Source organism: Aulonocara sp. 'chitande type north' Nkhata Bay, linkage group LG22, assembly GCF_057382095.1.
Source record: "Aulonocara sp. 'chitande type north' Nkhata Bay isolate Kocher_YH1m ecotype deep benthic linkage group LG22, A_spYH_male_GT1.1, whole genome shotgun sequence".
Lineage (NCBI taxonomy): Eukaryota > Metazoa > Chordata > Actinopteri > Cichliformes > Cichlidae > Aulonocara > Aulonocara sp. 'chitande type north' Nkhata Bay.
The window spans coordinates 2,777,642-2,804,892 of record NC_141364.1 but is presented as its reverse complement, the minus strand read 5'-3'; the positions used below and the strand labels follow the sequence as shown (position 1 = coordinate 2,804,892).

Here is a 27,251-nt window from a genome sequence, read left to right as displayed (position 1 = left end):
TGCCAGTGCGTGGACGCCATGTCATGGCAATCTTAGCTGGGCGATGAGGGGGTAGGCGTAAAATATGTCCTGCAAAGCGGAAGCGCCTTTCTGCAACAACATCGGCTAATGGGCGGGTGCCTGCTCTTCGTAGGACCTCCTCATTTGTTATTCGGTCCCGGTAGGAAATTCTCAGGATTCGCCGCAAGCCACGTTGTTGAAGCACATTCAGGTGTTGAATAATTGCACTTGTTGAGCGCCAGGTTTCACTAGCGTAAAGTGCAGTAGGGAAGACGATAGAGTTCAGTAGTCTGATCTTGACCCTTACATTCAGGGAGGTCGAGTTCCAAATAGGTTGGAGACGTCGCAGGACTGGCGACTGGCGTCGACATCCCGATCAGAGACCCCGTCATTCGAGATGATGCTGCCAAGATATGTAAAATTCTCCACCTCTTCAGCACGTTGTTGGTTGATCATAACAGGAATGCGGGCACGTGCATAGCCAACTCGGAGTACCTTGTTTTTTTTGGTGCTGATTCTTAATCCAACTTTCGTTGCCTCCCTCTGCAGGGCCGCGGTCAACTTTTGGAGGTCTTCCTGAGTCGAGCCCAGCAGGGCGATGTCATCTGCGAAGTCCAAGTCAGTGAGATTACGCGCTTCGTTCCATGGGCACACCGATGCCAGCTTGGTCAACTGATCGTCGCATGATGAAGTCAATTACCAACAGCAAAAGACCAACGATGGGTCGAACACTTCCGCGATACTCTGAACCAACCTGAGCCACCCCAATGGTTCGAGGCCAAAGACCTGGCACCTTCCATGGATCTTCTTCCTGTCGATATCGGACAAATCAGCATCACTGAAGTCAAGACAGCGATCCGACTCCTCAAGAGTGGAAAGGCCGCAGGCCTGGACGAAATCCTCGCCGAAATGCTGAAGCATGGCGGACCCCATCTTGAAGCCGCCCTTACAAGACTCCTAAACGCCTGCTGGTCAACATCACAGTGATAACAGACACAGACCTTCAAAGTAAAACAGGAAATTCACAAAGACAAGCTCAGGGACACGAACAGAGCACAGGAGGGAGAACACTAAAGCACTAATCACATGAACCAAACCCTAAGAACTAATACAAAATAAGAATGAACACAACACATGAGATGACACCAAAATGAACACAAAACGCTGGGTCAACGACCGGGACCATGACACCCAGAGACTTACAGAAAACCATTTTCATGTGTATGTAAGCGTTGCTGCAAAGTCCCCGTGCACTCTGTGTCTCTAAGCTTTCGACCTTCGAAAGACAGAGTGCCAACTCATATGAGCACATTTGCATTGTGTATAACAAAATAATTAAAACAGCTGCATTCAATTTTCAACCCTAATAAACTAACTCCAGATTTCCCTCAGTAATCCTGATTCATGTTGTCACAGTTCACCTGGTGAAGAGCACATTCCCAAAGGATTCTTTTTTCCCAGAGCATTTTAGCATGACACTCTTTGATTACCTCTCCATCACAGATATTTGTTTTTATCACAAAGCTGCTCTTGACAGTCCTGATAGATTTGAAACCATATTGGAAAAGATTTGTGAGAGCTGTTGTAAAAACTTTATCCCACCTTAATAGATCCATCACTAATGCACTGAACTCTTTAGTAAGAATTGGGAGCTCCCCCCCAAAACTGTGTCCTGTTTTCCAATCAGCTGTTTGTGTATAAAGTGCTGTCTCTTTGAGACATCTGTTATGTTCCCTGTATGTCCCTCTGTGATCTCCAGCTCGCTCTTGTTCATTAAATATCTGGATGTTAAAGACTTCTTTTTATTCTGAGTCCTGCGTTCGAGTCCTTCCCTCTCTTCCACACCTCGACCTGACAGTTATGTCTTAGACTGGATGTCAAATAGAAGTGAAGCTGAAACATTTTGTGACTAAAATAATATGAGACCATTTTTAGATGTTTAGGCCTCTAAATATAAATATAACTTCCATAGTTCAATGTGTTTAAATATGTGCATTTGCAAACTTTTTGTTTAATATTAATATTTTATATCATCATGAAATGTCACCACAGGGGGCAGCATAGAGCCAGAGAGTGTTAGTGTAGCTGTTCAGCCCTATAGTAAGAAACAAGAAGACTGATGAAGGAAAACACACAGGTTTGTATGAAGTCACACTAACTAACCAGCAGTAACCCACCTTTGATCAAACTGCTTTTATACAAATGATGTGAGGATGTAAAAGGAGCGTTTTGATTATTTATGAATGTATTGATTTAATATGACAATAATGGGGGTGGGGCCACCAGACCTGTCAACACTGGCTGAGTAACAAAAATATGAACACCAGACGAGAGTTAAACATTTTCATCATTTTCTTCCTGTGACTGAAAATCTCTTTGATTGTCTCTGATATCGTCTGTACTGTCGTAGATGTGCATGTCCTCTTACACTCTGATGCCTCTTCCTTCACCTTTCTGCTCAGATAGCTGAGTCACAGCTGTGCTTTACTAACAGTTATCAGAATCAGAATCAGAATCAGAATACTTTATTGATCCCTGGGGGAAATTATTTTTTGTTACAGTGCTCCATTTTAAACCAACATTAAGACAAGACAGACAATACACTAACTAAGAATAGTACAATATATACATATATATACATACATACATACATAAGTCACTTATAAATAAATATTTGGAAAAGAAACATGTGTAGCTGTAGCAGCAAACAGTGTGTTAAGTGGATGCGTTGTACAGGGAGATGGCCACAGGCAGGAATGATTTCCTGTGTCGTTCAGTGGTGCATCATGGGTAATCTCAGTCTCTCACTGAACGAGCTCCTGTGACTGACCAACATGTCATGGAGTGGGTGGGAGGTGTTATCCAACATTGTCTTTATCTTGGACAGCATCCGCCTCTCCAACACCACCTTGAGGGAGTCCAGCTCCATCCCCACAACATTGCTGGCCTTACGGATCAGTTTATTAAGTCTGTTGGCATCTGCGACCCTCAGCCTGCTCCCCCAGCATGCAACAGCATAGAGGATCGCACTGGCCACCACAGACTCATAGAAAATCCTCAGCATTTTCTGGCAGATGTTGAAGGACCTCAGTCGCCTCAAAAAATAGAGACGACTCTGGCCCTTCCTGTAAAGTGCTGTGGTGTTTTTAGCCCAGTCCAGTTTATTGTCAATGTGTACTCCAAGGTATTTATAGTCCTCCACAATGTCAACACTGACCCCCTGGATTGAAACAGGGGTCAAGTGTTTCCTGGTCTTTCTGAAGTCCACGATCAGTTCCTTGGTCTTTGCCACGTTGAGCTGCAGATGATTCTGCTCACACCACGTGACAAAGGAGTCGACCACAGCCCGGTACTCTGTCTCATCATCCCTGCTGATGCATCCAACCACCGCAGAGTCATCAGAAAACTTCTGAAGATGGCAGGTCTCTGTGCAGTGGCTGAAGTCTGTGGTGTAGAGGGTGAAGAGGAAGGGGGAGAGGACAGTCCCCTGTGGTGCCCCTGTGTTGCTAATCACCTTGTCAGACACACACTGTGGGAGACGTACATATTGTGGTCTTCCTGTCAGGTAATCAACAATCCAGGACACCAGAGAAGCATCCACCTGCATCGCTGCTAACTTATCACCCAGGAGGGTCGGCCTGATGGTGTTGAAAGCACTGGAAAAGTCAAAAAACATGACCCTCACAGTGCTCGCCGGCTGGTCCAGATGGGTGTAGACACGATTGAGCAGGTAGATGATGGCGTCCTCTGTTCCGAGACGAGGCTGATAAGCGAACTGAAGGGGATCCAGATGTGGTCTTACTATGGGTCGCAGCTGGTCTAGGATGAGCCTTTCCAGGGTCTTCATGATGTGGGAGGTCAGTGCCACGGGCCTGTAATCCTGGGGGCCACTGGGACGAGGCGTCTTTGGTACAGGGACGAGGCATGATGTCTTCCACATCACCGGGACCCTCTGCAGACTCAGACTCAGCATAAACAGTTTATGAAAGACTCCACACAGCTGGGGGGCACAGGCCTTGAGGACAAGGGGACTCACTCCGTCTGGTCCAGCAGACTTGCCTGAGTGAAGTCTCCTCATTTGCATCTCAACCTGGTATTGAGTGAAGGTGATGGGTGGGGGAGGGGTGTCAGGAATCTCACAGGAGGCAACATGTGAAGAGAGAGGCTGGCACAGTGGTGTGGCTCTGGATTCCAGGCTGACTGCAGGTGAGGTTGTGGGGGTGGGAGCAGACACTGTGGTGTCGAATCTATTGAAAAACAGATTCAACTCGTCGGCTCTATTCTCACCTCCCTCAGCTCCCCTGCTGTTGGTTGGCCTGAATCCAGTGATGGTCTTCATGCCCCTCCACACCTCTCTCATGCTGTTCTGCTGGAGTTTCCACTCCAGCTTCCTCCTGTAATTGTCCTTAGCCTCTCTGATCTTGTCCTTTAGTAACACCTGGATCTTCCTCACCTCCTCTTTGTTGCCCCCTCTGAAAGCCCTCTTCTTGTTGTTGAGGAGGGCTTTGATGTCCTTAGTCACCCACGGCTTGTTATTTGGGTAACAATGAACAGTCTGAGCTGGAACAATGGAGTCGGTGCAGAAAGTTATGTAGTCTGTGATACACTCAGTAAGCCCATTGATGTCCTCGGCGTGAGGCTCACAGAGTGTTTCCCAGTCGGTCACCTCGAAACAGCCCTGTAGTTCCGCTATTGCCTCCTCTGACCACCTCCTAACAGTCCTGGTGGTCACAGGTTCCCTCCTCACAATTGGCACATAGCGGGGGGTGAGGTGAATCAGGTTATGATCTGACCTACCAAGTGGGGGGAGGGAGGAGGAGCTGTATGCATCCTTGACGTTAGCATACAGTAAGTCTAAAGTTTTCTCTCCCCTGGTGGGACAGTCCACATATTGTTTGAATGTTGGTAGTGTATTGTCCAGTGATACATGGTTGAAGTCACCCGAGATCACAATAAAGGCACTCGGGTGCTGAGTCTGTAGCCGAGCTATGGCAGAGTGGATAGTGTCACATGCAGCTGTGGGGTTAGCAGAGGGGGGAACATAAACAGCCACCAAGATGACGTGAGAGAATTCCCTGGGTAAATAATACGGCCTGAGTCCAACAGCACACAGTTCAGTGTCCGGGCAACAAATCCTTTCTTTGATTGTTATGTTGGCAGGGTTACACCACCGGTTGTTAACTAAAACAGCAAGCCCACCTCCTTTACGCTTACCGCTAGCGATGCTGTCCCTGTCCGCCCGAACAGTGTGGAAGCCTTCCACGGAAGCATTCTCATCGGGAATGACCTGGTGCAGCCATGATTCGGTGAAACACATCAGGCTACACTCTCGATATTCCCTCTGACTCCGTACCAGTGCTGAGAGCTCGTCGATTTTACTTGCCAACGATCGCACATTTCCCATCACGATAGACGGCAGACACGGTTTAAACCTCCTCCTCGCTTCGAGCCTCCGCTGTCTCACCGTCACCTTTTTTCTTCTCTTCTGTCCTTGACCTCTGCATCCCCGATGTGTTTTCCTCCAAATTTCAGCTGGTACTTCTGCGGGCACTTCTGCGGGCCTGGCCAGCGAGCTGGCCGGCATCAGGGCGATCAGCTGATCTCTGGAGTAAACAGTCCGTGCGTGTAGGAGATGTGCCGCGGTCCCGTTCCATGATAAAAGTAACAGTTCCACGGCCACCAGAAGAACAAAAACTCTCTCAATTCACATGATTGAGTAAGAGATAGAAAACGGAGGAAAATACAAGTCAGAAAAAAAAAAGAATACGTAAGAAAAAAGAGCTAAACTAAGAGAAAAGCAGGAGCGACTGTAACAGGCTGCACGCTGGTTGGCGCATACTGCTCTGTGTTCACTGTGCTTGGATAATTATTTTCTAGTTCCTGATTTTATTTTTTTTGTCTCCTCAGTCTGTCATGTCCTCATGTCTGTTTATCCACAGTTAAAGTGTCAAGTTCACATATTGCCATCTGAGTCTCAGTGTGTTTTTGTTACTTCCTGTTTTACTTTGATAATCTCCCATTTTGTGTGCGTTATATTGGTGTTCATGTCTCATCAGTCAGATTCTGTTCAGCTGTGTTCCCCAGGTGTGTCCACTCTGCACTAATCTCCTCCTGAGTAAATATTGTCTGTCTCCCTCTGGTCTCTGTCATGTTGTCCCATCAAGCTGTGTTCCTGTGAATTTCATGGGTTCTGTGTCCTCCCAGTTGTTTCCCAGTTTCTTAGTTTCTAGTTTAATGTGTTGCCTGAGGTTTTGTTAGTGGTGCCAAGATGAAGCTTCATGAAGCACTGAAGCTTTCCATCCAACTGGCCACTTATGAGCCGACGCTTCATGACGTGTCACTTGCTCTACTGTGCCATCAAGTGGACAATAAATGTAAAACAGGCAAAGACATTATAATGACATAACTTTGGTGTGAAGCTTTGAATAGAACGAATAGAATAGAATAGAATAAATAGAATAGAAAGAATAGAATTAGTGAATAATGTTTGTGATGGCAGTACATAAATTCCAAATATAATCTTAATCTGTCTTTATGATCTTTATGATACAACATGTAATTTATTTTTATATCATAATAACCTTTTATTTTTATTGAATAAAATCTTTTCCACTGTGTTTTGCTTCAGTCAGTTTCTCTTTTTTTGAGATGATTTCACCTGATTTAGAAAAAACCCTTTCACAGCTCACAGATGAAGCAGGTGTAGCCGAAGAAGCAACAGCAAGTTTATACAAGTTGGGATGAACATTTTCAGTCCTGCCCAGTACTCGTGGGGATTCTTCAGTCTTCCACTGTTTGGTTCACTCAGGTATGTTTGGACCTGCACTGTTGTGTCTGTAATAAAATTTTGAGTCCTCGTCTGCAGGACTGTGGTGTCCAAACTAGGCCTGAAAAACCAAAACCCCTGCACCACTTTTATATTTCATGATTAAAATTAAAACAAAACACAACATGCAGAGAAACAGAATCAACTTTCTGGGTTTGTCCAAAGTTTATTTAACAAATTATACAGCATGTATTAATGTTATATTTTTATTTATTCATACATGATTTGAGTTTATGAACTCTACTACTCCCATAGTTATTTCTTCAGTGTTGTTTTTGGACAGAGACCATTGAAACAGTACAGAAAGTGGGGAGAGAGGGGCTGAGCTGCAGCACAGAGCCTGGGCTGAACACAAACCTGAGCCTCTGCAGTACTTTTTACTGCTGCTAGTGTTTCTGTCCTGACAGATGTGATGATATCATCTGTGCTCTGTGATGTGCTGGTGCATGAAAATGTTTGCAGACTTTAGATTGGTCACTGAAAATATAAGACGTGCTGTGGTCGTTATTCTAAATGTGTTCAGAAATGTGGGAAACGATTGAAATACCCTGAAATATCTAAAGATTCAAAGTTCTAACATGGAAGTATTTGGGACAGCAGCTTCATCTAAAATGCAGCGTGGTCTTTCAGTCTGATCCCCCCATGTTTGTATGTCAATTTTTTCTGTTATTTGAGACGTCTGTTGATAAACTGATGGGGAGACTGTGCAAGTAAAGCCTTGTTTTGAGTACATTTTCCTCACCAGTTTCCACTTTAGGCGCTGAAAACACATATTAGACACCAGCTATTTATTTTGTGATTTATATAAATATATTTCATATAAACAGTCAACATGCAGTAAAAGAAATATCTAAATATGTATTTGTATGTATTATTTCCCATCCACGAGTCTGAAAATAATAATGCTGCTCTATGTTCACTGCATCTCAGCACCTGTTTGTATCACTTCTGCTGATGCTGCAGACCGCTGTGTCTATTTTATATTTGAATTGGCCTTTTATATTTTCTTCTACTGTTTCTATTTTGTCTTATTTCTGTTTAAGAAAGACATGGTACAGAGAGGGTGGAGCTGCCTGTAGCTGTCTGTGGTGCTGAAGCTTTCAAACATTTCATACCAACACTGACTACAACTGTGACCACAGGGGGGCAGCATAGAGCCAGAGAGTGTTAGTGTAGCTGTTCAGCCCTATAGTAAGAAACAAGAAGACTGATGAAGGAAAACACACAGGTTTGTATGAAGTCACACTAACTAACCAGCAGTAACCCACCTTTGATCAAACTGCTTTTATACAAATGATGTGAGGATGTAAAAGGAGCGTTTTGATTATTTATGAATGTATTGATTTAATATGACAATAATGGGGGTGGGGCCACCAGACCTGTCAACACTGGCTGAGTAACAAAAATATGAACACCAGACGAGAGTTAAACATTTTCATCATTTTCTTCCTGTGACTGAAAATCTCTTTGATTGTCTCTGATATCGTCTGTACTGTCGTAGATGTGCATGTCCTCTTACACTCTGATGCCTCTTCCTTCACCTTTCTGCTCAGATAGCTGAGTCACAGCTGTGCTTTACTAACAGTTACTGCTCTGTGTTCACTGTGCTTGCACACTGATGCTGTCACAGTCCTGGGTCTATGACCCAGTTTTTGAGTTTTTCTTTTGGATAATTATTTTCTAGTTCCTGATTTTATTTTTTTTGTCTCCTCAGTCTGTCATGTCCTCATGTCTGTTTATCCACAGTTAAAGTGTCAAGTTCACATATTGCCATCTGAGTCTCAGTGTGTTTTTGTTACTTCCTGTTTTACTTTGATAATCTCCCATTTTGTGTGCGTTATATTGGTGTTCATGTCTCATCAGTCAGATTCTGTTCAGCTGTGTTCCCCAGGTGTGTCCACTCTGCACTAATCTCCTCCTGAGTAAATATTGTCTGTCTCCCTCTGGTCTCTGTCATGTTGTCCCATCAAGCTGTGTTCCTGTGAATTTCATGGGTTCTGTGTCCTCCCAGTTGTTTCCCAGTTTCTTAGTTTCTAGTTTAATGTGTTGCCTGAGGTTTTGTTAGTGGTGCCAAGATGAAGCTTCATGAAGCACTGAAGCTTTCCATCCAACTGGCCACTTATGAGCCGACGCTTCATGACGTGTCACTTGCTCTACTGTGCCATCAAGTGGACAATAAATGTAAAACAGGCAAAGACATTATAATGACATAACTTTGGTGTGAAGCTTTGAATAGAACGAATAGAATAGAATAAATAGAATAGAAAGAATAGAATTAGTGAATAATGTTTGTGATGGCAGTACATAAATTCCAAATATAATCTTAATCTGTCTTTATGATCTTTATGATACAACATGTAATTTATTTTTATATCATAATAACCTTTTATTTTTATTTAATAAAATCTTTTCCACTGTGTTTTGCTTCAGTCAGTTTCTCTTTTTTTGAGATGATTTCACCTGATTTAGAAAAAACCCTTTCACAGCTCACAGATGAAGCAGGTGTAGCCGAAGAAGCAACAGCAAGTTTATACAAGTTGGGATGAACATTTTCAGTCCTGCCCAGTACTCGTGGGGATTCTTCAGTCTTCCACTGTTTGGTTCACTCAGGTATGTTTGGACCTGCACTGTTGTGTCTGTAATAAAATTTTGAGTCCTCGTCTGCAGGACTGTGGTGTCCAAACTAGGCCTGAAAAACCAAAACCCCTGCACCACTTTTATATTTCATGATTACAATTAAAACAAAACACAACATGCAGAGAAACAGAATCAACTTTCTGGGTTTGTCCAAAGTTTATTTAACAAATTATACAGCATGTATTAATGTTATATTTTTATTTATTCATACATGATTTGAGTTTATGAACTCTACTACTCCCATAGTTATTTCTTCAGTGTTGTTTTTGGACAGAGACCATTGAAACAGTACAGAAAGTGGGGAGAGAGGGGCTGAGCTGCAGCACAGAGCCTGGGCTGAACACAAACCTGAGACTCTGCAGTACTTTTTACTGCTGCTAGTCTTTCTGTCCTGACAGATGTGATGATATCATCTGTGCTCTGTGATGTGCTGGTGCATGAAAATGTTTGCAGACTTTAGATTGGTCACTGAAAATATAAGACGTGCTGTGGTCGTTATTCTAAATGTGTTCAGAAATGTGGGAAACGATTGAAATACCCTGAAATATCTAAAGATTCAAAGTTCTAACATGGAAGTATTTGGGACAGCAGCTTCATCTAAAATGCAGCGTGGTCTTTCAGTCTGATCCCCCCATGTTTGTATGTCAATTTTTTCTGTTATTTGAGACGTCTGTTGATAAACTGATGGGGAGACTGTGCAAGTAAAGCCTTGTTTTGAGTACATTTTCCTCACCAGTTTCCACTTTAGGCGCTGAAAACACATATTAGACACCAGCTATTTATTTTGTGATTTATATAAATATATTTCATATAAACAGTCAACATGCAGTAAAAGAAATATCTAAATATGTATTTGTATGTATTATTTCCCATCCACGAGTCTGAAAATAATAATGCTGCTCTATGTTCACTGCATCTCAGCACCTGTTTGTATCACTTCTGCTGATGCTGCAGACCGCTGTGTCTATTTTATATTTGAATTGGCCTTTTATATTTTCTTCTACTGTTTCTATTTTGTCTTATTTCTGTTTAAGAAAGACATGGTACAGAGAGGGTGGAGCTGCCTGTAGCTGTCTGTGGTGCTGAAGCTTTCAAACATTTCATACCAACACTGACTACAACTGTGACCACAGGGGGGCAGCATAGAGCCAGAGAGTGTTAGTGTAGCTGTTCAGCCCTATAGTAAGAAACAAGAAGACTGATGAAGGAAAAGCTTCTTCCACTGGTGTAACACACAGGTTTGTATGAAGTCACACTAACTAACCAGCAGTAACCCACATTTGATATTTTTTGCTGAACTTTTACAAACAAGACATTTACTGTAGTTTTAGGACCAACAGACTGATGAATAAACCAAGTAAAGCAAAGTAAAGACAAGCTGCACTTTGACTTTTATTAGAACAATTTGCTGGAACTACAGAGTAATGAAGTACTTCAAGGTTTTGTGTGGATGACTTCCAACCTTACTGTACAGCACAGAGCACAGAGGGACAATATATGTAATCAATATATGATGCAGAATGAACAAGTAAAGACTGTAAGCTGAGTCTGAGGCTCATGCAGGACATTTCATAGTGAGGTGTCTTTGGTTGGATTATTCAAACATTTACATCAAAGCACCAAACTCATCTCTCACAGATGAAGGTCATGTACACATAATTATTATCATAATTATTGTATTCAAGTGACCGTCTCCATCTCCCATCATGGTCACAGCAGACTCCATAGTGACCATAATAAGGATCTGACCATCCTGTTCCCCAGAACCTGTCAGAGAGATCAAATCTGATATGAAACTGGACTAAACTCATAACTATTGTCACATTCATATAAATATGCGTCTCTTTTGGAATATTTCCAATATTTGCTGTATTTCTTTCCCAGGTTTCTCGCCCACTTTCCCTCCTTTAGACTTTTCTCTGAGAATCATCATGCACACTAAAACAGCTTTCAAGCTTTGATGAATATGAAATCTTCCTGCTGTAAAAATGGAGAATAAAAAGAAGTCAGAGCTGACTTTCTGCTGTTTGAAACTGTTTTGTCAGCTGTTTACAGACATCACTTTGAAATGTGTGTCTATCAGGTCATATTTACTGAAGCTTCTTCCTTCATATGTTCTGAAGTTTTACAAACACCAAAGAAGAAGAGACAGGAATTCTCTGAAACACTTTTTGTTCTGTGAGAAAAGAAACATTACAGCACAAAAACATGAAGACAAATTGAACAAAGTGAAATGTGTCGGTCGCTGCTTTGAACATGTTTCAATCCTGATTCCTTCAAACTGACTTGTTGTAACTGAACGTCATCACAGACTGCAGATGAAGAGAGTTCAAGCACAGCTGTTCATTCAAAGGAGGATTTCTGCTTTTCTTTACATTCAGTTTGTGGGGCTGTTGGAAAATAGCTCAGCTCATGTATTGCTGATCTATCTTCCAAAACATCAGTGTTTCACTTCTAAATAATAACTCTGGAATAGAAACAAACTAATGTCTCACGTTTGTGTCAGCGCTGATCCGTCCACCCATTCCCATTCATATCCTCCTGATGTCCATTTAGCTTCCAGACCAATCCAGGACTCTCCTCCAAATTTACTGACAAATTCCTGTTTGAGAAGAGACACAAATATTGTCTCCAGTCATAATTCAGCACTTCTGTTGTAGTGACATCATCTTGTGAACATGTCTGAAGGAAGAATAACTGTGATGAAACTTTTCTTCCATTGTGCAGAAATCAGAAAGAGCCAAAGAATCAATGAATATCAGCTCCTCCTGTAGCTCAGTCAGTGTTGCAGTGGAATCAGTGTTAACAAATCATTTGATTCAGTTGGATTGAATCAGAAAAATAATCTGGATTATGAGGATTTCTCTCATTTTATAACATTTCTGTTATTTCAATGTTTTGTGTTGACTTGGTTTCTAAGGATCATCTGAACTGGTTCCCATTTAATCCTGGTTCTTTAACTGCTTTGAATTCCTCTCCTTCATAATTCAATGTGAATCTCCAGTTTGCTGTATTGTAATCGATCCACCTCCCAAATCCTGCAATCATTTCCTGAATGGATTCTCTAATCTTCTCTCATCGGTTATTGTTCATAAAGTCATTTTAGTAGATGAGTCTAATTTACTTATTGATGATCCCTCTAACAACACTGCCACACAATTGATGAACACTGCAGCATCATTTCATGTAGTGCATCATGTTGTCGGCCCCACACATAACGCTGACCTTCCACATGTCTGACCTACTATCCAATCACAGATGTATCATCTTTGACAGGCTTACAGTCAGTGTTGTCTTCCCAGAGACAAACTGCTGTCACTCCCATGTCTTCTAATGACTGTGGACATTTTTAGATTTCTTCACTGGCAACATCAACAGTATCAGGTCAGAGTTCAAGTCTGTACCTCTTCAACCGCCCCAAGTCTCTCCTCCAGTTCTGTTGTTGGAGTTCAAACTCCTTCCTGCTGCCATCTCCCCCTGACTTCTCTCTATTAGAAACCAGTCCCTTTCATTTCAGCTGACTTTCAAACAGCCAGAGTCTTTGTGAGTGGGATCAACCCTCCTTACATCCCACTGTTTTAAATCAAGTTGCTCGTCAGCTCCTTCAGATCTTTGATCAATTCCAACCTGGTTCCAGACAAACCACAGCACTGAAACAGCTTTCATGAAAGTTACTAACCAGATTCTTCTGCGCTGGGATAAAGACTCCATTTGAGTCCTGCTTGACTTCTCTGCAGCCTTCATACTGTTGATGGTGCTCCTCTTATTAACACAGTCAAAGGAGCTTGCAAAGAAAAGCGTCTGGACTTCTTTAAGTTACTTGAAGACGTTTCACCTCTCATCCGAGAAGCTTCTTCAGTTCTAAGGTCAAATGGTGGAGAGTCCCAGATATAAACCTAGTGGGAGTGACCCCCCACAGAGGGACAAAAGGACCCCCTGATGATCCTCTAATCGCCTGAGCCAAGGTGTGGAACTGGGTGTGGGCCCCAATCAGCCAGAGTTTCGGGTGGGTTCATTGTGACCAAAGACCACAACATCACTGTTTTACCAGCTGATAAGGGAAGATGCACCGTGGTCCTAAACACTACAGATTACCACACAAAGATCACTACTCTCCTCAGTGACAACAATACCTACGAAGCCTTAAAGCGAGACCCCACAAGCAGCTACAAAAAGAAAGTTATAGCTTGCCTTCAAGACTTTGAAAAGGACAAAATTATTGACCGCCTCACATATCACCGCCTTTACCCAGGGGATGCCATACCCTGCATCTACGGACTTCCTAAAATCCACAAGGAAGCTGTCCCACTCAGACCCATAGTCAGTAGCATAAACTCAGCCACTTATAACATTGCTAAACACCTTGCTACCATCCTTGCTCCTCTCGTGGGGAACACCCCACACCACATCAAGAACTCCACCGACTTCACCGACAAGGTCCAGAAACTTACCCTGGATCCAGATGAAACCATGGTGTCCTTTGATGTAGTCTCTCTCTTCACTTGCATACCCACCACAGAGGCCGTGGAGACTGTCAGAAAACGACTACAAGAAGACAGCTCCTTGGAGGACAGGACCAACTTCACAAGAAAGGCTCTTGGCTCTTTCAAAGGAAGAGTACCCAGCCACTGGTACAGATATGTGGACGATACCTGGGTCAAAATCAAGACACAAGAAGTGGAATCCTTCACTGCGCACATTAACGCTGTGGATAAAAACATCAAGTTCACCAGGGAAGACACAAAGGACAACTGTTTGCCTTTCCTGGACTGCGCCGTGCACATTGAAGAGAACGGCAACCTCAACATCGAAGTTTACCGGAAGCCCACACACACGGACCAGTACCTCCTCTTTGACTCCCATCACCCTCTGGAACACAAACTTGGAGTAATTAGGACCCTACACCACCGGGCAGAACATGTTCCCTCTAAGCCGGAAGGAAAAAAGAAGGAACACACACATGTAAAGGAAGCACTCAAAACGTGCGGCTATCCTAAATGGGCGTTCTTAAAGTCAGCAAAGAGGCACAGAAAAGAAGACCAGACACCAGCGAGGGAGGATAAGAAAGACAGACGCAACAACATTGTCATCCCCTATGTAGCCGGTGTATCAGAGGAACTCAGGAGAGTTTTCTCCAAGCACGACATCACAGTGTACTTCAGACCAAGCAACACACTCAGACAGAAACTGGTTCACCCAAAAGACAAAACTCCTAAACACAAGCTTAACAATGTGGTGTATGCTGTACAGTGCAGCGAGGAATGTCCAGACCTCTACATTGGAGAGACCAAACCACTTCACAAGTGCATGGCACAACACAGAAGAGCCACCTCCACAGGACAAGACTCAGCAGTCCATCTGCATCTTAAGGATATGTTCACATTTTGGACAGAGAGGACAGATGGTTTGAAAGAGGAGTGAAAGAAGCATCTATGTCCACTGTGAGCGACCATCTTTGAATATCAAACAGATACTTCATATTAATCAACGTGTGTCCTCATCTGAGTCCCACATGCCTCAGTCCTTGGACCAGTTCTGTTCTCTTTATAAATGCTGCCCCTGTGACATCTGCTTAATGGTTTTAATGGGATCTCCTAGCACTGCTGTGCAGATGACACACACACTAATGCTTTTCTGTCGAGCCTCTCCTGCCTCAGTGAATGCTTCTCTGTCATCACTTCATGGATTTAAACTTCCTTCATCTCAAACTGAAGTTGTGCTGTTTGGCTCAGTTCCTCTGAGGAGGTCAGTCAGTACATCGTCCCCCTCACCAGTAACATCCAATCACCTGTTAAAGATCATTTTGAACCAACAGCTGCATTTTGAGCCTCACATGTCAAAGGTCAGCCAGTCTTGTTTCCTTTAGCTCAGAAATATTGCAAAGATCAAATCTTTACTGTGATTCAATCATCTGGAACTTTGAGTTCATACTTTCTCCTGCCTGATTATTGTAATTCACTTTTCACCTGCATTTCTCAGTCCTCCATAGTTGGTCTGCAGTTAGTGCAGAACTCAGCAGCAAGGCTGCAAACAAAACCTGGCCTGCAGTCTCATATCTCACCTATTCTTGCTTCTCTTCACTGGCTTACAGTGAAATTCAGAATCCTCTTTTAAATCCTGTTATGAACATATAAAGCTGTGCATGAACAGGCCCCTGCTTATATAGCAGAGCTTCTTGGACCTTATCACTGCAGCCGGCCTCTCTGATCATCTAATCAGCGTCTCCCAACTGTCCCTCGCTCTGATTTGAACACCAGAGGCCATCGTGCTTTTGAGCTTGTTGCAGCCAAACTGTGGAACAGCCTTCCTCAGACTATCAGGTCAGCTGACTGTTAACGGCTGAAACTCATTTTTACAGGTTAGCTCTCCCTCAATCTTTTCCCCTTTATTTTCCTCCATAGTTTCTAACTGTTGTGTTTCTGATGGAATGAATGTGCTGCTTTGTTTATGTGTCTGTATGTTTGCACATGTATACTTATCATCAATGTGTGGCTTTAATTCACAGTATGAAGAACTTTGTAACTCACTGTCAGCTCCATCAAAGATCACACAGACATGAACAAACACACCCACCTGTTCCTTTTTGCTGTTTATCATCACCAGATCAGCTCCTTTATCCTGACAGGCTCTCCTGCTCTCAGACCAAGTTTCACTCTCAGTGGATTTAAAGTAACAGCTGCTTCCAAACCTCGTCCATCGATCAGGACACTTCTCTTAAAGTCAAACACATGTTTTAAAGTCAGACTTTGTGTCCTGTTGTATCACATTAATCTTTGGTTCCTGTCATTTTCCCTGTAAATGCTTCATTTAAACTCAGGTTTTCTCTCTTATTCATAATGAACTGAAACTTACATTTATACAGAGAAACTGTTACACAGCATCAAACATTTAGGATTCAAAACAAAGACACAATCAGGTTATCACTGTGTAACACTGATGTTTTCTATCAGTTATTCAAACTTTATTACCTTCTATCTTCTCCTTCAGCTTCTTCACTTCTTCCTGTAGCTGACTGTGGTTTTTACTCAGTTCATCATAACGGCTCTGTAACTGAGTCCGGCTGGTTTTTGTGCCTTTAGAGTAAAACAGATTAAAATTAAGTTAAAATGTTCCACAAATATATCTGTGATATAAGAACTTGGTGTTTGCTTACCTTGAAGTTCATCCTGCAGCTCAGTGTGATTCTTTTTGGTGTCATTGTAAACGTGGTTCAGTTTGTCACATTTAGCATGAAGTCTTTTGTTTTCACTCTTGTTCAAAGCATCTAAAATATTTCAGTGAAACCAAAATAAAATAAAATAAAATAAAATGAGTGAAACGTTGAACAGAAATAATCTTCTTCCTCTGCTTTGTCAAATATCAATAAGAGTCAGAAACTTGCAGCCATTGCTCTTTAACATGTCCTGTGGGTGGAGGTGTTAGAACTACAGGAAATCTGATGAGCTAAATACGTATCAACTGTGAACAAAAACCACTGACAAGATTCAGAATAATTGTGCTTCAGTGTGGAGGAAGAAGGTGAAGAGTCAAACAGCATTTCTACACCTGTAGTCAGAGATGTTATCTATATGCTTTGAAAGAATAGATTCTGACTCATGTGACATGTGCCTGTTCTCACTGAAAATATGTCTTTTTACATTCAGTCAAAGCTGCTCTGAGGCTTCAACACTTCCTCTTTCTGCTTATTTATAATTAATAAATGTTTCTTCCTGCAGCTTCCAGGAACTTCCTGCTTTCAGACGTCCTTTTGCAGGCGTCTCTGTTCTCACATCATAGATTTGTGATGTTTCTGCTGATCCAGCATTAAGTCTGTCACAGCTCCACCAGGAGCTAAAGGTCAGCTGAAGATCATCAACTGATTTAAAACATAGAATCAAACCACCTTAAAATCCAAACATCAGCAGCTGCTGGGAGTTTTCTCTGTGTTGTTGTTTTTGTTATTGTGGAGTCTTTACCTGATAATATAAAGAACCTCGAGGCAACTGTTGTTGTGATTTGATGTAATAAAAAAAGATTCATTGATATATCCCAGCAGATGAATGGAGCTAACATTAGCTTGTTAGCTACCTGCTTAATACACCAAGTGAACTAACTAGTCGCACAATGACAGACGGCCACTGTCTAACATAGTGTGGCTGCACCTGCATCAGTCTGCAGCAGATGCTGCTGCCTGTCTGCTTTGTTGATGTAATCACAGAATCACCGTGTTGAGTGAAGAGTTTGAAGGAACAACAAGAACATTCACTCCACAACACACACAAGATATGAGCCAGGAATCATGCACACAGACACACACCTGCTAATCAGTGCTAAGTAACAGACTCATGAAATACTAGAAGCTCAGTCAGCAAAACCAACGTGTTGGTCAGGCTGTACCACACAGCAGCTCATATTATTGATCAGAGAATTCCATTTAAAATGCCACCGTGCAGTTTTTATGAAGAGGAAACTATCCTTAGAGACCAAAACTCATTTGGTCCTGAATGGAAACATGTTTTTACTGCAGCAAAGGTGCTCATTTTAACATGGGAGTCTGTGGGGACTGACTCGCTTTCAGCATCAGCCTCCAGTGGTCATTAAAGGAACTGCAGTTTTTGCTGCTTCTGTGTTGGCTTCATGTACTTCCTGTATTTGCTGTGGCAGAAGGACACGTTCTGGTTGTGAAGCTGCATGTTTGTTGGCTGCTGGGATTCAGTATCAGTCATACATTCATTTGCAGAAGTTCAGAGGTTGTATCTTATCTTACAGCATATGGACAGGATGATGATCCCAGCTAACATCAGGAGGCACAGCACTCTTAGACCCAGTGTAGCACATCTGAAAGAGCCCTTCAGGACTGAAGGAGGATTCAGAGTCTGTGGTCCTGTTAGAAAGCAGTGTGGATGTTGGTTTGTGCTTATTTCCTGTCAGTCTGTGGTTAACAGACCTGTGGTTGTGGTTGTATCAGCTTAACGTCAAAAAAGGGCCGGTTGCCAAAAAACAAAGGAAATATAACATCTGCGCTGTGACTGAAAGAAGTTCCTGTTAATCAATAAGTGACGTACAAACTATTGTGGGAAAGAATTTAAATTAAAAAGGTTCATACAGCAAATGGAGAAACAGATGTTTGATGGGCTGCAGTAATTTGGCATTAAAAGCTGACTGTAACAAACTGGAAGTACATTTAGATTCATAATTGACTTACCTCCTTCCTGTGACTGAAAATGATCATAACTATCTCTCATCTCATCTGTACTCTCGTAGATATCCACCTCCCTCTGCTCCCACTCTGCTCCGTCCTCCTTTCTGCTGTATCTCACCTTCTTTGATAGATCTGGTTTGGCATAAATATCTGAGGACATCGTGAGAGGACGGAGACGCTGAGCAGGAGTTTAAGCTGTACTCTAACAGTTCTGCAGTACTGACCCTGGAAGATATCGAGCTGTTTTATTCTTGTCCAGCCTTCTGTCTGCTTTCAGGCAGGAAGAAGCTTTGAGGAAGTGGCAGCGTGTAAGGAAACACAGACTGTGTGATTAATTTGCATAAAAATGTCTTAACTGCATTTGTTTCTCTTAACTACAGATAAAACTCTGTGTTGTACAATATGTGTACTTTGTTGAGCTTTTGACTGAGTTTGCATAAAGCAGAAAATGTATAAACTCTTCTTTTTCTAAAGACGTTGAACGTTCACACATAAAAGCACAAACACAGTCACACCTCAGTGTCACAGTTGGTTCGACCCAGGAAATGTTATTTTGTCAGTTACAGTTTGTTTTCTTGCTGTTGCCTTATAGAGAAACAAACTGTTGAACTGTTGAGGTTCATCCAGTCGATGTGGAAAGTTTGAACCACGTCTCAAACACTCTTTAAATGAACAACAATTAAATTTAGCTTCACTGCTGACCGAAGATTTTAAAGTTTTTTAAACTGTAACTTTTCCTTTCATTTCTACATTTTGCACTTTCAGGAAAACTGATGCAGTTCATTTTTTGTGTTCTTTGATTTGATTTTCAAAGGAATACAGAAGTACTTGTGTGAAAAAGTGTCCAACATAAGGAGGAAAAGTTTTTTGAAATTACAGTGCACTTAAATGTTGCACATCTTACTGTGAGGTCACCAGGAAATACTCCTTGTTGTTGGGCCGTCCTGGTTAACACACCTCTGCAACATTACATGAGAGTCGGGTACTCGGCCTCTGGATTTGTAAATCTGGGCTGGTGGGTTCAAACACTCCTCAGCCTCCCTGAGAAGGTTTATGTCAGAATATTGAAGGAGAAACTCCATCCAAATGTGAAATCTCAAATTCAGAGCAACAATGTGGTTTCCATCCTGGTCATGCAGCACTGGACGAGCTCTTCATTCTCTCCAGGATGTGTGGGAGTGATGAGCCCAGCTGGAGCTCCTCCACACTGAAAGCACCTGACTAGGATTACACCTGTGTGCTACTTAGGTGTTGGAGGTTTGTCCAACTGGAGGACACACGTTGTCTTAATCATTCAATTCACTTTGACTTCTACAGCTCCAAATCACAGCAACAGCCTCAAGGTGCTTTATGTTGTGAGGTCGACCGTTCAATAACATTACAGTAACAAGTTTGCTGTTTGTGTGTTTTCCAGTGAAGTAGGAGAAACTCTGCAGTGTGGGAACAGGAACTAAACACAATCAGGTCTGCAGCATCAAATCATTTCACTTCTAATGTTCAAAATCAAACATCTAACATATTGGAATCAAATTCCTCACAGCGTGTCATGATTCCCACCACAATCAGCAGATACAGCACTCCCAGGTTCACTTCAAAAGCTCTGAACCAGCTTCTTCTCACAGCTGGAAGCTTCTTCTCGGTGTGAACATCTACAAAGATAAAACAAAAAGTCCATTTATGAAGCACTAACGAGAGACTTTGGAGCTTTTTATTAATCCTCACTGTAGGAATGATCCCAGTAGAAAGTAAATCAGATTTACCAAACAAATTAGTCGAGTTTGTTAAAAAGTTACAGGAACTCAAACAAGGACAAAGTAACATTAGTCCATTCCAGCTGTTGTGATCGGTCGATGCATTTCTGGCCACTTCTTGGTCGCAGCTTTTGAATAGATCAGTGAGAGAAAAACAATCCTCTCAATATAAGGACTAAATGAGCAAAACTATCCTGATGGACGTGAGGGAACGTAGAAAGAAGTGTAGAAACCTGAGGGACAAATATGGAGGAGAGTCCCAGAATATTAGTTTCTATGACGATCATCTGCACGCGGGTCAGAGCTGTGAGGAAAGTGTAATGCTGAGGAACTGTCAGCGGTAGTGTCGTGGATGAGAGAAGGAGGACCCAAACGCTGGACTCACAGGCAGGTAGGTGAAGGTGGATGTTTATTGCCGAAGGAGCGAGCAAACAGTACAGAGGGAGGAAATGGCTGGCTGACTGACCATACAGACGACATCAGACTTACATCATCAATGACCCGACACTGAATGGGTAGAACAGAGGGCTTAAATACACAGGCTGGTGATAATGATGATAATGAGGGACCGGTGAGTACACAGCTGAACATAATGAACTAATGATAATGGGAAGAGGACTGAACATAATACACACAGACCAAGGCTAACACAATAAAACAGGAAGTGGAACAGGCAGTAGATAAACAGTGAGTGTGAACTGAAAACACTGGGTCACCGACCCAGGAACCCTGACAGGACCCCCCCCCCAAAGGCCGGCACCCGACGGCCAAACGAAAAAGAACCAGAACAGGGCAGGCGGAGGGGGCCCAGGACGGAGGGACGGAGGCCACACAGAGACAGTTCGGGTGGGTGGCCACGTGGCCCGAGGCCGAGACGAGACAGTTCAGGTGGGCGGCCACGTGGAAGGCAGCAGCGACCACTGAGCCGGTCCGGTGGGCGGCTGCGGCGGTCGAGACGAGACTGTTCCGGTGGACCGACCGTGCGGAAGGCAACGGCGGCCACTCAGGCGAAGGCGGTCCGGGGGCCGGCCGCGCGGAAGGCAGCGGCGGCCACTCAGGCGAAGGCGCAGGCGGTCCGGAGGCCGGCTGCGCAGAAGGCAGCGGCGGCCACTCAGGCGAAGGCGCAGGCGGTCCGGAGGCCGGCCGCGCGGAAGGCAGCGGCGGCGGCGAAGGAGACGACGGAGCAGTTCAGGGGGCCGGCCGCGTGGAAGGCAGCGGCGGCGGCTCTCCAGTGTTAGGCGTGCTGGCCATGGCCCGGTGGGCACAGGACCAGACGAGGACGAAGGCTCTGAGGCTGGAGCCGGACCAGGCGGAGCAGAAGCTGAGGCAGAGGCCGGGCCGGGCGTGGGTGCAGCTGAGGCAGAGGCCGGACCAGACGAAGCTGAAGCCTCTGGCTGGAGACAGGCCGGGCCAGCGGGTGCGGAAACCCCTGGCTGAGGAGCAGGAGAGCTCACAGCTGGCTCTGGGTGCTGTGGCTGCAGGTCCGGGAACCGAACAGGATGGTGGACAGGCGACTGGGGGACAGGAGCAGACTGGACTGGGGGACAGGAGCAGACTGGACTGGGGGACAGGAGCAGACTGGACTGGGGGACAGGAGGAGACTGAGCTACAGGAGGTGACTGGAGGACAGGAGGAGACTGAACTGACTGGAGGGAAAGCTGAACAGCAGGTGAGGGAACCGACTGGAGTGGAGATGCTAAGGGAGGAACAGAGGCAGGCGTGGCTGACGACGGAGCTGACGTTGGTGTGGCTGATGGCTGAGCTACAGACTGGGCTAGACGGGGAGATAAGGCTACGGCCTGGGCTAGTAAAGCTGGTGCCTGAGCAGGGGACACTTCAGCCAGCCTAACCAGGGATAAAGCTAGTGCGTGAAAGGCTGGATCAGGTGGTGGATGAAGTGGTGGACTGATTGGCTCTTCCGTGCCTCCAGAGCGTGAGGGCACTGGCTGGAGAGCCTCAGCTGAGTCTCTAGGGGGGTCAGGCCAGATCCTGGCCGCCCTCAGCCTAGGCGCTGGGACAGGCACGGGAGGTGGCTGGACACCAGTCACCCCCACCCGAGGGACAGAGGTGGGTGTGGAGGTATACGGGGTCACAGCTGCCCTCGTCCTGGGTGCGGGCACAGGTGTGGGTGTCGGCTGACTGACAGGAGTGGAAATGATGACTGGGTGAGTGATACTGACAGGTGTATCTGGCTTTATTCTGGGGCCCGTTCTTCGTACGTCGCTTACTACATCCAAGATCAAATCATCGCGCTAACCGTGAGCTCGCTAATCCGGTTCCCCGAACACACCTGCTGTTGACGATTACTACAGCTGGACGCAGGAATGTGACATCACTGGGTGTCGTAAAAGGGGCTACGCATCGATAGTAGAAACATTGATCGGCAACCCGCTGATTGGTCGGCGAAAATGTCCAAGGGGCGTGCTCGGTATTTTCCGGCAGCAGAGCAAGAACTCATGAGTGAGGGATTTCAGGAGTTTCAGAGTTTAATTAAAACGCAAGAGAACACTGCAAAGGCTGCAAAAGCAAGGAGCGAGGGCTGGCAGAAAGTTGCTGACAAATCAAACTCGTAAGTAATTTAATAATAACAATAATAATGGAGTGGATTTATATAGCGCTTTCCAAGGCACCCAAAGCGCTTTACAATACCACTATTCATTCACTCCCACATTCACACACTGGTGGAGGCAGCTACGGTTGTAGCCAGGCTGCCATATCGCGCCATCGGCCCCTCTGGCCAACACCAGTAGGCGGTAGGGTAGATCTATCATATGACACTATATTGTCCAATATCATATGGCATTATATTATATTATAATATGTTATATTATATCCCCTTTCACATTAGATCCACAACAGGACCCACAAGAACATGGGAACAAGTAAAAGTGGAATACAGGAGTATTCTACAGAATGGTAATATTTATCTCTTAGATTGCTTTGCGTCTCTTGGCAAGGTAATACTGGCCTGTAATACTCTGTTAGTTTGTTCATAACAGCAACCAAGAAAAGGGCAGAGGAAAAAAAGACAGGTGGTGGTCCTGCACCCCCTCGTCAACAAGTTGGTTAAGTGAATAATACCCTCACGGGAATATCGATATCTCTCTATGAGCACACTGTCGCGCTGAGCTAAAGGATCCTGTCTGTCCCGCAATATACGCTGAATTCTGAGGACTCTCCTTATCAATCTTGCACCTTCCACAATGGGTTGGTCGCGTATACGGACAGGACATGGCTGCGACAGGCTTCCCAAATCCACCTTCGCTTTTATAGCCGTGGTCTCTCATCTTGATTACACGAAGTAATTTACTATTACTACTCTGAAATATGACTTACATCTGTAATAATCACATACATGTAATAGAATGTTAATAGTACATTTCCCTTTTTTAGGAAATGACCTGTATGTATCTGTGTGACATCAATAAAAGGATCAAGTGCTGCATTGTCTTTAGTTACATTGATGTTATTTATTTATGGTGAAACAGTGGAAAAATATCGCTGTTGCTTTCGTATAAATGAAGCGGACATACCTGCGTGGCCGCGATCTAATCCTGTTTACATAAAGTAAACCTGCTCCCGAGCAGGTTTACGCTTACGGCTCTGTTGCTATGACAGCAAGTCCCGGATGAGCTTCGGGGAACCGACTGATCCAGGATCACGCGAAATCGTCAACAATCTAATCCGGCTAACCTACTTAGCGAGGTACGAAGAACGGGCCCCTGGTCCTTCTGCCACCACTATTTACAGTCTTTGACTGAACAGTCTTTGGGGGAGCAGAGCAGAAAAAATCTTCCCAGTCCACATCATCCTCTAGGAGGGAAACATCCCATGAATCAGAAAAGGGTCTATTGTGTGTTTTAAGTGGATAATCAGACGGTGAGTGCGAAAAACAGTCACTGGAGCTCACCATCGGGAGATGCTGGAAATAGTCCTTGTTATGGCGACGTGTGCGCCGCTTTCTCCGGGAAGAGGCAGTGGGCGGGGTACACAGCCGAGCCTCTGGCACGGGAGCCTCCATTGAGCCGAGGTGGGAGGCGGAGCCACCGTGCCATGGCGAGGTTGAAGGTCCGGTGAGTAAAATGGCTGGCGGGCGAGCGAGGAGCGTAGCAGCGGAAGAGCGAGCGGCCGAAGCCTGGCCTGTGACGCCCACTCTCCGCGGCGAATGCTCCGATGCAGGTGAGGCAGCAGGTGGAGGACCGCGGCGTCTCCGAGGCCCGCCCAGAGCCAGGCGAGTCCCCTCAAAGACGTGCTCCCTCTCTGAGAAGAGCCGCTGTTTCCACCTGAGCTTCTCCGCCCAAATGGAGAGCGCTGCGTCCTGCCGCTCGAAAAGGTCCGAGTCCGCTGGGTCCACAACGCGTGGTCGGGTCATTCTGTCAGCGGTAGTGTCGTGGATGAGAGAAGGAGGACCCAAACGCTGGACTCACAGGCAGGTAGGTGAAGGTGGATGTTTATTGCCGAAGGAGCGAGCAAACAGTACAGAGGGAGGAAATGGCTGGCTGACTGACCATACAGACGACATCAGACTTACATCATCAATGACCCGACACTGAATGGGTAGAACAGAGGGCTTAAATACACAGGCTGGTGATAATGATGATAATGAGGGACCGGTGAGTACACAGCTGAACATAATGAACTAATGATAATGGGAAGAGGACTGAACATAATACACACAGACCAAGGCTAACACAATAAAACAGGAAGTGGAACAGGCAGTAGATAAACAGTGAGTGTGAACTGAAAACACTGGGTCACCGACCCAGGAACCCTGACAGGAACAACCATGAACTGTGGAAACTTTAAAGCTGATTTATAACAGAGTGGTGCTGGGTGTGTGTTACTCTGTGTTTGTGCTTCAGTTACACTCAGTTAGCTTTCTGCTAGCTGTTGCCATCAGTTTGCTTCTCTCCTCTCTACACTCACTCATACTGCATTTTGATGCAGCTGAACTCACAATGAATCTGCATCTTTCTGTTCCTGTTGTCAGACCACAGAACAACTATGACCTACTGATTTAAACGTGCTGCATTAACTACAGGGGGAAGCTGCTAACACACTGCAGCTGCATACCAAGCTGCTGCTCTGCACCTCTGAAAGACGCATTTTTGGAAGCACAACATTGTCGGACAAACTCGACATTCACATATGTTTAAAACAATGACTGTGTGGACAATCTGGCTGTATTTACAGTCATGTTATCACTTGGAGAGGAAGCAGAAAGAGCTGTGCTGCTCCTATTGGCTGCTTCTCTCTGCCACTCACAGACCTCTTCCTGAAAGCAGAGCAGCAGCTGAACCAGTTTGACTTGAAGCCACAGACACTGAAACAGTCAGACGGTTAGAAACGGAGCTCCTAACTGGGAGTAAACAGGCCCAGTGCAACAAATGATCTGTGTGCCAGTTTGGACTGAAACTGGAAACATATTCTGGGGACATGTGACACGAACACTAATATGTCTTAAAGTGGTCGGATATCAGAGCTTTAAAAGACACTGAACAACACTTTCATCATCAACATTTTCTTTGGTTTGGTCACTTTGATGATTTCCTGCTTACCAGCTTCTTGTAGGCCAACGTCAGGGTGCTGCTCTCCATCATCTAACACCTCCACCTCACTCTGCTCTCTCACTCCTCCATCCTCTTGGGACCCTCTGCTGTATTTCACCCTGAAATCTTCAACACTTTGAATTTCTGTAGACATTTTGAGCTGAAAGATCTTTGAGCAGCTTCACTGTCTGTCTGTGTCTTTAAGTCCGACAGCTTTGAAGAGAAAACAAAGAGGAAGTAAAACAGGACGAGTCACAGTTCTTCTGACACGTCATGATACGTGTAAGAGTCAGTTATGAAGCACTGCAAACAACATCCTGCAAGACCTCCAGTTCCATTATATAAATTAAAAATGCTGAAATTCCATTAATACAGTAATTAAATCATTAAAAATGATAAATGACAGAAACTTGCAGTAGCTTAAATACATTTGTGGATTTCAGTGGGATCGGGAAACCATTTAGTGCTCATTAAAATACCTCCAACAACTTGTTTTTAATATTTGCTGCTTATCATATCACAAACATACAGGTTTAACTCAGCAGCTGCAGTATGTTTGTAATAACACGGCTTTGTTAGACGCTGCCTTCTACAAACTGTAAGTACATCGAAGCAGCAGAGAGAAGAAGTGTTTGTGACACAGGAAATATGTCAGAGTGAACTATTTATTTTTACCAGCACAGAAACTAACAGGGCAGCGTGGTGCTGCAGTGGTGAGCACCATCACTTCTCAGAAAGAGAGTTCCTGTTTTTGTTATGTGACGGCTGTGTGCAGGCAAGAAAAGGACCCAAGGTGCAGACTCCAGAGACAAACGTAAACTGAAACAGCTTTGATGCTGAACTCAAACAGAACAAACGTAAGAATCCAAATAACTTACACAGGCAGACAAAACACACAGCAAAATAAACGGTAGATCACGACAATGACAAACTGCAACACAGAGCTTAAATACATCGAGGGAGCAATCAGGGAATGGACAACAGGAGGGAGACACAGCTGGGGCAAATCAGAACTGACGAGACGAGACAACACTGAGATAAGACAGAGACCTTCAAAGTAAAACAGGAAACACATAACACAGACTCAACAAAGACACAGACTCACAGGCAGGCACTACAGAGGGAACAGAGACGTGGGACCAGGGCAGACAGAGAAACTGAGTTGACACGGGGATATAGCAGACAGGGGAGACAGCAACTAAGGATTACACAGAGACAAACCATAAGACATGACTGTAACAAAAACCCAAAGACTAGAAGTTATAAATAATATACTAAACTCAAAAAACCCTGGGTCAACGACCCAG

At 44.4% G+C, this 27,251-nt stretch overlaps 1 protein-coding gene across 1 annotated transcript; it reads right to left on the bottom strand.

Moving 5' to 3' along the window:
• Positions 1-11,088: 11,088 nt before the first annotated feature.
• LOC147303185 (uncharacterized) lies at positions 11,089-25,236 on the bottom strand. Its single transcript, XM_086281228.1, has 8 exons — positions 24,306-25,236; positions 18,648-20,293; positions 18,210-18,326; positions 16,617-16,727; positions 16,432-16,536; positions 16,037-16,176; positions 11,959-12,065; positions 11,089-11,230 (listed from the first exon to the last, which is right to left on the bottom strand). Exons 2-8 carry the CDS (start codon positions 18,802-18,804, stop codon positions 11,089-11,091), a joined length of 879 nt encoding a protein of 292 aa, XP_086137354.1. The 5' UTR covers positions 18,805-20,293; positions 24,306-25,236.
• Between the last annotated feature and the right edge of the window lie 2,015 nt (positions 25,237-27,251).

What these genes read in the sequence shown, in the direction of transcription:
- LOC147303185 (XM_086281228.1), bottom strand. Translation starts at nt 18,804, where the DNA reads ATGTCCTCAGATATTTATGCCAAACCAGATCTATCAAAGAAGGTGAGA. An exon ending in GCTGAAGGAGAAGATAGAAG is followed by an intron (nt 16,177 to 16,431) that starts GTAATAAAGTTT and finishes TTTGACTTTAAG; the next exon opens with AGAAGTGTCCTGATCGATGG. An exon ending in TAAACAGCAAAAAGGAACAG is followed by an intron (nt 12,066 to 16,036) that starts GTGGGTGTGTTT and finishes CTTCTCAAACAG; the next exon opens with GAATTTGTCAGTAAATTTGG.